Source organism: Grammomys surdaster, unplaced genomic scaffold, assembly GCF_004785775.1.
Source record: "Grammomys surdaster isolate TR1022 unplaced genomic scaffold, NIH_TR_1.0 171, whole genome shotgun sequence".
In the NCBI taxonomy this organism is placed as follows: Eukaryota; Metazoa; Chordata; class Mammalia; order Rodentia; family Muridae; genus Grammomys; species Grammomys surdaster.
In genome coordinates, this window is record NW_021604619.1 from 35141 (window position 1) to 46097 (window position 10957).

A 10957-nucleotide genomic window follows, 5' to 3' on the forward strand; every position below is an offset into this window, starting at 1 on the left:
TTATTCCTCTCTCTCTCTCCCTCTCTCCCTCCTGCAGGTGGAGTTCCATCTCTGATTGCTGGGCTTTCTGTTGGACTTTTGGCTGGCTATGGAGCTTACCGTGTCTCCAATGACAAACGGGATATCAAAGTGTCACTGTGTAAGTGAAATCTTGTCCCCAGTTACAGAGGATCAACCTGGAAGATGCCCCCTGCATGTTCTATACCAGGCTCAATAGGAAATGAACTGTCGAAGTTAAGTGTCTGTGAGTCCATGTCCAGACTGAACATAACTCTTTTTCCTTTTTAGACAGAACTGATTAGAAATAATAGAACTCCCAGCCTTCCTCTACCTCATGTTTTTATAACACTTGCTACTGGAACCTAAGGCAGAAAAGGCATTGGGATTATGACCAGATTTTCTTGTAGGTTTCCTAGGTGTACATTTAATATGGTTTTCAAGTTGCTATGAAAATACCTTTAGATAGCCTTACATCATCATCATGTTCAGAGCACAGAAAGCTTCTGTGTACAGCTGTGCCTTAGACTGTCTATGAGGACAAAGCTGGCTTCCTTCTACCTTCTTTTCTCCTGTCTTTAGTAAGAACATGCCTGTTGGTTAGCTCCACCCAACCCCCAAGGTACTTGGTTTTTAGTATTGCTAATAGCAAGCATTGATAGTGTTTGAAATTCTACTTCATGGTGTTTGTTTCAGTTACAGCTTTCTTCCTGGCCACCATAATGGGTGTGAGATTTAAGAGGTCCAAGAAAGTAATGCCTGCTGGTTTGGTTGCAGGCTTAAGGTAAGAGCCATTCTGATCTATGCTTTCCTGTGCCAGCATTTCCGAGTGGTGGCAGTCTATGGCAGTACCACCCTGAATAGTACCATTCAGTCTTGCCAAAGCTCTGGCAAATTTTTGTGAAGAATTGATTTTCATGGGTCCTGAGACAAGGCTCACTTTCTACTCTTGCAGAGGATCAGGCTTGTCTGGCAGCCATCTGTAACTTCAGTTCCAACAGATGCAACACTCTCTTTTGGCTTCTGTGAGCACGGGGGACATAAATATGAGCACACAGGCAAAACATTATTACACAAATAAAAACAACTTAATATTGTTTTTAAAAAGGAATTCATTTTTGTGCTAGAGAGGAAGACCAGCTGTCACAAGATCATTTGCTACTTTCCGTTTGGAACTGCGTTGGGTTCCCAGAGCCCACATCAGGTGGCTCACAATCACCTGTACATTCAGTTCCAGAGATTCTGGCAATGTCTTCTGAACTCTGCAGGCACCCACACATGTATACATACATGTACTCAGACACACATATACATATACACACACTAGAATAATTATCATTTGAAAAGTCAAATAATTATTATGATAGGTATTAGCATAACAGACTTAAGCCACCATGAATTCAGTTAGTCTTTGGTTTGACAACATTTCTCTCTGATGCACTTTCTAGTATTCAATCAGATGTACATATTTATTGTTAGCAGAATAAAGAGTTAAGTTCTCCTTCAGTTGGTTCATCCACTAGTAGCAGTAAATTCATTTAGGGCCCTTTTAGAGAGTTGGACAGTGACAGTCCAAGTCATTGAATTTTGAAGAGAGATAATTTTTTAAAAATAAATAACCTTAAATTTTACCTTACTAGGATCCAGTATATTAATTTCATTTATTTCTTTATTTGTTTCACTGGGTGTTTAGTGTATGTCTTAGTTAGGGTTTTACTGCTGTCAACAGACATCATGACCAAGGCAACTCTTATAAGGACACCGTTTAACTGGGACTGGCTTACAGGTTCAGAGGTTCAGTCCATTATTATCAAGGCAGGAACATGGCAGCATCCAGGTAGACATGGGGCTGGAGGAGCTGAGAGTTACACCTCTTGTTCCAAAGGCAGCTAGGAGAGGACTGGCTTCAGACAGCTAGGACGAGAGTCTTAAAGCCCATGCTCACAGTGACACACTTCTTCCAACAAGGCCACACCTACTCCAACAAAGCCACACTTCCAAATAGTGCCACTCCCTGGGCCAAGCATAGTCAAACCACCACCATTGGTTGATTTTTCTGTTACTGTGATAGAATGTTTGAATAGGAAGCACAGTCAAGGACAAGACAGTTTATTCCAAAGGTATGTTCTAGAGGGTATGTATCATGTCACATAACACAAAGCAGCACTGAGTGAGACAGGCTTGGGAATCAGAAAGCAGACTGATCACATTCTGTCCACACAGAGAGACTAACAAGATGGCCAGGCTATAAAACCTCAAGGCCTGCCCCATACTGACCTACTTGCTCCAGCCAGGTTCCACTTCATACAAGTGTCAAGACCTTTTCAAACAGGGCCACCAGCCGGGAACCAAATGTTCAAATAAAGGAGTCCCTGGGGAACACTTCTCATTCCCACGGCTAGTTATTAGTTACCTGTTACAGTTTCAGTGCTGAGGACTGAAGCCAGGGCCTTGCTCATGCCAGACAAACAGTTGACCACTGAGCTACATCCCCAGCCCAGATTCTGTAACTCTGTGTACCAAGTTAAATATATATTATCAAATAAAATACAGAGAAAATGTTTCTATTTCCTCCTGGAAGCTGCCCTTTTGTGTTGAAAGCCACAAACATGGCCTACCATTGATATACATTTTTATTCTCCAGAAATTAGTCCAAAAAAGCATTACACAAAGCCTAATGTTCACTGTGTCTTATTTCTAATAGAAAATACAATAAGCTGATAATAGAAAATATAATAAGGCAAAATACTAAAGCTGTCTAGAAATTCACCAGAAGAAAAATGTAAATATTTTCCCATTTAGTGGAATATTGACCATTGCATATCATGTTTTAAAAACTAGTTTCATTGGAAATTAGTAATATCATAATAAAATATAAAAACAGGACCAAAACATACCAAATATGATTTGACCCAATATTTAAAAGTGTCTGTGGCAAAACAAAACAAAACAAAACAAGACAGGATGGAAATACTTCAAGCATCAGTAGTATTTTGCCCTTAGTTATAGCCTCCTGAATAGTTTTATGGTCTTTTGTTGTAAAATTTTCTAGCGTGGCTCTGTATTTATCTAGTGTGGTGATCTTTATTTGTGTGGAGTGGTGCCAAGGACAACTTTGCAGCTATGCCCCTGACCTAAGATGATCTTTATGCTGAGAAGGGTCAGAAGTAGGGAGGAATGATGCCGATCGGGGCTGGAGTTACATATTATCCATCGTTATAAACACCTGCCATGGATACAGGAACGGAACTCCAGTCCTCTGGAAGAGCAGCAAGTGCTCTGAACTGCTGAGCCAGCTCTCCAGCACCCTTGACTAGCTCTTCTGAGTCGCTCTTCTTCAGTAGCTTTGGGAAGTTTACATTTCTCCCTGACCTTTCTCCCTTAAGCCCTCATCTGAGCCTTTCAGAACAGCAGGTTTGGTTTCTCTCATCTGTTCAGGGAATATTTTCAAGTTGCATCTGGAAAGTTGGAACACAGGAAAATGAGTCCCCCTCGCTTTCCTCTAAGGAGAGCTGTGACAGAGCCCTCAGAGCCCACAGCACAGGGACATGACAGGGGAGTGTATGGCATTCCTGTCCATCAGAGTGACTGTCCCTCTTTCTTCCTCTTCTTTTGACTCAGCCTCTTGATGATCCTGAGACTTGTCCTGCTGCTGCTTTAGCACCTAGAGAAGCCCAGAGCCAAACTCCCATCATGCTCCTGTGCCTGGCAGTGCAGCTTCCTGCATTGAAGTGATCAATTTAAATATAGGAGAAATGTCTTATATTGAAATAAAAATAATGTCACCCTAATATTTAAAAATAATTGGCAATATATATTTGTTCTCTCCCAATGCCTTTTTATTTAACGCACAAATTTTAGATCTTTCTATTTGTTAATCCTGGTCTTTAATGAATTGTTACATGCTCATTTCCTTTGTCTCATTTTATATCTGGAAATTGAGGTTTGCTATTTTCTGCTTTTGACAATCCCAAACACTATGACTAGAATAAGTTCAATAAGTTTGAGTCAACTGCAACCTTTCAGACAATGGGATTCCTGGAGTGGACCGCAGGGAGTGTTAATGAGTTCTGTGTCACTTTGTACATTAGGAGTTTTGTTTGTATTGTTGGAGGTGAGGTGTGTTTTCATAGATGAAATTCTGTTCTCAGCACATCAGCGTCGTGACAGAATGTACTCGGTGTTCAAATAAAATGCATCTTATTCTAAGCCTTCTCATTCACGTCTGTGTCTTTTCTAGGAACTCAATTACTCATTCATTTTGGCTTTAACATGTTCATTATTAGTGGAAATGATGTCAAGGGAATGTTGTTTACGTCAGATCTTCATACTTCTCAGGGGCATCTCCCTGTCTCCCAAGCCCCAGTAAGATCACCACTCCATTTGAAGACCAGTTACAACTTGTAATGTCCAAGGCAGTTTAGGGAGCAGATGGACCATCTGGTTATTCCTGCATATTTTCCACTGTCAGCTATGGTCTCTGGGAAATCTGTCTCTTGAAAACTCAGTTTCTCTTCCCTATGAGGGGAGGGGTGTTAATGGCTAGCTTATCCTCCCGGACACTAGACTCACAGTTTCAGTTCTTCAGTGTGGCCTTTGATGACATGGAAAGGGGAGGAGAGCTCCAGCTGCTGGCCTGAGAGGCAGGAGTACTTACTCTGCTTGTAAGTCCAAGCAGGATGTTAACCTTTCAGCCATGAGGGATTGAGGGAGAGAGAAAGTAAACCTATTAGTTAAACCAAATAAGAAACCATGCAAACTTCTTTAGTGTGCTTTCAATGATCCCCTTTTAAAGAGGACAGACAAATTCCCATGATTCCAGCAGTGGCAGGCACATGGCGTCCACCAGCCAGGCTGGAAATGACAGGTGGTTTGCTTCCTTGACAACAGGTAAGGTTGACAAGGGCTTCTGTTCACAATGTAACTGACACTGAAACCAGGATGAGTTGTGCGATTGATTATAGAAACACTTGTATCTGTAAGATGCTCCAGGAATGGAGACTTTTACAAGCTCTTCGAAGCTATGCTTCATCCTGGACTTTTACCAAAAGGCAGTGAAAGTGCATGATCATGGGGTGTGTGTGCGTGTGTGTGTGTGTCTGTGTGTGTTATTGTTGAGTTTTGGTTTTTAACCTTTGAGGCTAAGCAAGATGGTTCAGCAGGTAAGGTTGCTTGCTGCTAGACATGATGACCTGAGTTCAATCCCCAGACCTACAGGGTATGAGGAGAGGTTTCCTCTGATCTCCACACATGTACCACAGCAAACAGGTATACACAATCACACACATACACATATTTATACGAACACAATCACATATGTGCACACCCACAAAGAAATGTGATGAAAACTCATGACATTCAATTATTCCATGTGAGTTTTTTCTAGCACTGTACAGAATGCAGAGAATCCTGCTTGGTGTTTCTGGACTCACTCTTGGAAGTGTGTCTCATTTGGAACTGGAGTTGCCTCTTCTAGTATATCAATAGGTTTCTAGCAGCTTAATTCCTTACACATTTGTTATTTATTTACTAACATACTTCTCCATGCCTTCTTCCAAAACACTACACCATGCAGTTCCACATTTCAAAATGTAGACTCTTAAGATATGGTCATACGTTTTTGATTTTAGAGATTCCTTCTGGTTATGTAGAAGTATATTTTATCAAAGAAAAGCATGCGTTTGCAAACATGTTCTAAAAGCAGTTGCAGTTTCCTACACTGGGCTGCCACAAGACTGGGTCTGTCAACAGCACAGCCTGGGTGAGAGTGGGGCTCAGTTGTTAGGAAAGGGTGGAAGCTGGGGAAGGGGCAGCATTCGTCTTCAGTTGTGTATAAAACCCATAAAGGTGAACATAGCAGGATCCAATGGACAGCTCTAACCCTGTGGCCACACTGCTGGCTGAAATTGGTGGATCACAAAACAAAACAAATCAAACAGCGTGAATATGGAAATAGACTTGGAGAGAGGAGGGGCTGGGCAGACAGTGGGGTGACCGGGATCAGAGCAAGCGCAATGCACGATTCACATGTATAAAATTCTCAAAGAATGAAGTAAATTGATAAAAAAAAAAAAAAGGAATTGGACATTCATTAAAAAATGATAGCTCTGCCGCAAATCTAAGTTTGTAAGCAAATTTCTGGATGTTTTCTAAGCACTCTGTACTTTTGTAACAACTATGTAAAAGGGTGGGAAATTATGTAACCATTTCTAGCTGAGTCCAGTTAGCCCCTTGTGTTTCTCTTCAAGTCACAAGTGTCTCAGAGTCATTGGCTTTCATTGTCAGGTTCTTTGCTGTGTCCTTCTTTCCACACTGCTGAGACAGAGCATCGATCAGATTCCCTTGACTGGAATTAAAGAACATGTTTCTATCTGTTATGAAGCCCTTCCCAGCAGTCCACGTGCACACGCACTCACATGCCTGACACATGTAACACTAAAGTACGGTTTACAAAAAATCCAGCAAAGCTTAGTTGTGTAAAGGCTTGAAAGATGGGCTGGGAAGAGCATCCCCATGTTGTTACAATATATTAAGTTCTGGGGAATCTAACATCATCTTCTGGTCTCCTGGGCACCAGGCTCACCTATGGGTATACAGACCTACATACAGGAGACTCATACACATAGAATAAAAAAATTTAAAAACTAGCTTTGTAGATCTTCCTGTCTCTGATTGTAGTGTATGTAAGACATCAGTCTGAAGCACAAAGATCAGAATGCTCTGGCCCCTGGCACAGGCAGTGTGTATTGTCAACAGAGAAAGGAAGCCACTCAGAGCAAGCAGAGGACAGGAGAGGACCTTCCATTACAAGGGAGCTGTGTTTTGCTTTTGCTTTAAGCTATGTGGCTGGAGGTTGTCTCCAAGGGTAAGGTGCAATCACATTCTACATCAAGGGTGACTTCAGCTTTCCGAGTATGGACAGTTCTTTAAACAAACCAAGTTCTGTGAACGCATATGGCACCTAGCCTGTGGGGAGGAGAGTTGCTTCTGCATACTGAGTGTAGATGAAGAACAGAGATGAGATGCCTGCCCTCAGCCTCTCCTGGTCTCGTTTTCTATTGATCCAGCAAGCTCTGTATTCACCTTCTCTCTGATCATGACCAGGGCTTTGGACTCCGACCCTCTCCTAGGATCACACTGAATATTTATTTATTATAATAGCTTAGTGAGATCCATATCACAGTAGGTAATAAAACCTAGAATGCTGGCAAATTTGTGAGACTGACCAGTGTATGACTGATATTTAGCAAATGTTCTCTTCATTCCATTCATCCACACTGCTAATAAGTACGTGAATGCAAGAACTTCCCCCTTTTCCCAAACAATAAAGCAAAATACAACTTCCAGGAGCAGCACACAGATTTCCTGCACGAGAAGGGAATTAGCAACTAGGCTTGGAATCTGAAACTCTGAAATGCATTGAACCCACTCTGTGGTGTACTGTGACTCCAGTGTGGCTTAACAGCCAAGGAGATGCAGAGCGGATGCTGTCTCATCATCCTCATCCCTGCCACCAGTGATAGGCTCTGGTTCCCAGGGACTTGGCCTCTGTGACTCCCAAATCTGCCTTGTTTTACTGCTGCCCACTGGGCATGAATTTTATGTCCATAGATAGCCAGTCTGTAAGAGTAGACTTTGCATCTTGCCTCTCTTTCCATGGTTCCATTAGCTATAAGATGGAGGTAGCAACAAATATGGCCCTGTATCTGATAACATTTCAACCCATGATGAGCCTCATGACTGACAGTGGTTCTGTATAATTGGAGTGGAAATAAAGGCTTTCGATGAGCTAATATAACACAGCCATTGTAAGTCGAAATACAACACATTAGGCACAGATTTGTGGTAATCTAGGTGTGAATAGATCCACCAAGCTTTCTATATAAATATAGAGTGTGCAGTCTTGTACTAGCCCGAACACATTTAATCTTATAGATTTGTTTTGAACTTTGAACTATGAGTTGTTTTGCCTCCTTGGATGTCTGAATGCCACCCCTGTGGTTGGTGCTCACAGAGGCCACAAGAGGATATCAGATCTGTGGAACTGGAGCTCCAGTCATGAATTGTCATATGGTGTTGGGCACTGAATCTGTGTCTTCTACAAGAGCAACTAATGTTCTTAACAGCTGAGCTATCTCTCCAGTCCTCCAAATGATTTTGTAAAAGATTGATTTTTAAAAATTATGATAATATGTCTAAATTGTGTGTCTCTTCATATCTTTCTGTGTATGGCTGTGTATATGTGAGTGCCGGAGCCTGCAGGGATCTGAGCTGTCAGATGCTTCTGGAACTGGAATCATAGGAGGTTTATCCACAGTGTAAATGTGATATACACCACTCTGTCATCATCGCTCAAAAGTGTGTAATGTGTTGTGAATTTCACCTTAAAGAAAAATCCCAGAAAGAAAATATTAAGTTATGAAGACCTAAAAAAAAAAGAACAGTGTTATATAAATGAAAAGAATAACATGTATGTTATCTATCCATATTTATGTAGAAGACATTCCTTTAGGTTATTACAGGGAAGGAGAGTGGATGAGAACACAGATTCTTTCTGGACCTCACACCTTCATCTCAAGTCTGCCTTGGTCTTGCACTCAGTATCCATCCCCTGTCTATCTCTCAGCCCAGGCTGTTACAGTGAGATACACCACTGTTCTCTGCACAGAGCCTCTATGCAGATTCCTTCCCCCTCCTCAGCCCCCCCCCCCAGCTTTATCTGTGGGAATTGGCCATGGTGGCTGTGGTCAAACTGTATTTATTCCTATCTCACTTCTGTGTACATAGTTTCATCTTATTTGTGTTTTCATTTTCTCTACTTAGATATCCCTGTGAGTTGTCATCTGACACACTGTCATCCCTTAGATGGTATAAGACCAAAAGAGTAAGAACATAATGTATAGCTGGGTGTTGGTGGTGCACGCCTTTTATCTCAGCACTCAGGAAGTAGAGGCAGGTGGATCTCTGTGAGTTTAAGGCCAGCATGGTCCACAGAGCTAGTTCCAGGACCACTAGGGCTACCCAGAGAAACCCTGTCTCAGAAAAATAAGAGTCTAATGTCATAACACAGAAACAAGAATGACTAGAAATTAATGTCTTTAAAGTATCTTTGTGGCTACTGGAGAGATGGTTCAGTGTGAGAGCACTGGATGCTCTTTCAGAAGACCTAAGTTTGATTCCCAACACCCACGTGGCAGTTCACAACCATCCAAAATTCCATTGAAAGGAGATCTGATGACCTCTTCTTGCTAATGTGGGCATCAGAGATGCAGGTAGTGCACAGAAATGCCTGCAGACATAACACCCATATATGTGAAACTATTGAAGAAAGATGTCTGTGGAAAATAGTATTGAGCTCCGTGTCTTTCCTCCACCAACTAGCCTTCTTCACATCTCTGCCTCTCTTGAGTTGTCTGCCACCAGGTTGAAAGTTTTGTTTGGATTATTAATGATGGACTCATATCAAGTTCCATGAACTAAGAATATCTGTAAAGAACTTTTTCCAAGTTCAATTGTATTTACAAGATCCTAGGATTTCTACGTGGGACTAACTTTGAGGGGGACACATGGTAAACTCAATGTACTCTACAATATAGTTGACAAAAGCTGATAATTTATGAATCTGAATGATGGAATATTTTGGGGTTTTAAAAAATACTATTCCTCTTTCATACTTGCTAGAAATTATTGAAAACATTCTAAATTAGTTTACTGGTACTATGGTCATATTTTGTGCCCACTTATAGGGACTTGACGCATACCAAAGCCCATGAGAGAAATACTTGAAACATATAATGTAAAAATAATTCCAGACAGAATGATTGAGAAGATTAAATAGTAGCCGAGGTGGAGGAGTCTAACTGATCACAGAACACATCCAAAGGCCTTTTGGGGAGAAGGTAAAATCCAGGACACCATGTCAATGTGAAGTTCAAAGAAAACATCTCTTTTTAGCATAAGCACATTCCCTCAATATTTGTGACATGACAATAATTGCTATTTATCTGAAACTCAGCTTGTTGTGGGTCTGCTTATATTCGTCATGACTCAAACACCAGGTCAATGCAGTTGACAAAAATTTATTGTAATCAAGCCACTACTGTTCAATCAGGGCTGCAGACCAGATTTGTGAGCTCAACTACGATCCTGAAGAGACATTGTCCATCATATTTATTGTAGGAAACTATAAAGAGATGACATACTGGGTGAGCATAGTGTAATCATAGTTTGTCATAAGGGATTGAGCAAGGGAGTTTCCATCAATCGTGGTTGGAGTTGATTCCTGGGCCTGGGAAGATGAACTTACTTTCACCTTGCCAGCAAGATGGAGAAGTTGTACCTGAGATGTTTGGACTCAGACAACCGTCTCCTTACAATAGAAGCTGTTCAGCTATTGGGAAGCTCCCAGGTCCCCTAGGGCCTGGGACCTTGAATTTAGTTTTTTCTTATGATTAAATGGAGTCTGAAAAGAAGTGGTACTTAGAATGAGGTTCTTTGGCTTCTTCCCAACAAGCTGTCTTCTGTACCTTACCTGGTGGCCCAGGGGACAGAAATACTACCTGGTGCCACCAGTGTGCTGCTTACAGCATCTCCTAGCTTATAAATAGAGATTTTCCACTTGTTTTAGCCCTTACCTGCCAGCTATGAAACTTCATAGGAAGTTTATTGGAAAAATTTGTGCTCATAGATACCCAAAGAGTTAAATCTGTCTCAAACAGGTTCTTCCAGCTTTCCATTGGCATTGAGAAAGAAACACATTAACCAACTCTTTAGCAACTCAGGCATGACTTTGTATTTTTCTACTAATACCTTATCTAAATTTCTGGCCTCTGAACACTGTGGAGGCAGCTTTTCCTTTATTGGATTGTCTCTTCTTAACTGGGAAGGGCTAATACAAATATAATAAATAGCTTATATAACACCAGGAACTCTTACATATCCTGGAGCTAGCTTTTTAGAG

At 41.4% G+C, this 10957-nt stretch overlaps 1 protein-coding gene across 2 annotated transcripts in view; it reads left to right on the plus strand.

Moving 5' to 3' along the window:
- Tmem14a (transmembrane protein 14A) overlaps positions 1-4206 on the plus strand; it is a 14767-nt gene extending 10561 nt beyond the window's left edge. Inside the window, exons 3-5 of one of the 2 annotated variants that reach the window (XM_028767230.1) lie at positions 38-139; positions 694-781; positions 3436-4206. In XM_028767230.1, the coding sequence (XP_028623063.1) occupies positions 38-139; positions 694-781; positions 3436-3613 (368 nt within the window). In that variant the 3' untranslated portion in view covers positions 3614-4206. The remainder of the gene's footprint in view (positions 1-37; positions 140-693; positions 782-3435) is intronic. The other variant, XM_028767231.1, reaches the window with a different exon arrangement.
- Positions 4207-10957: the final 6751 nt, after the last annotated feature.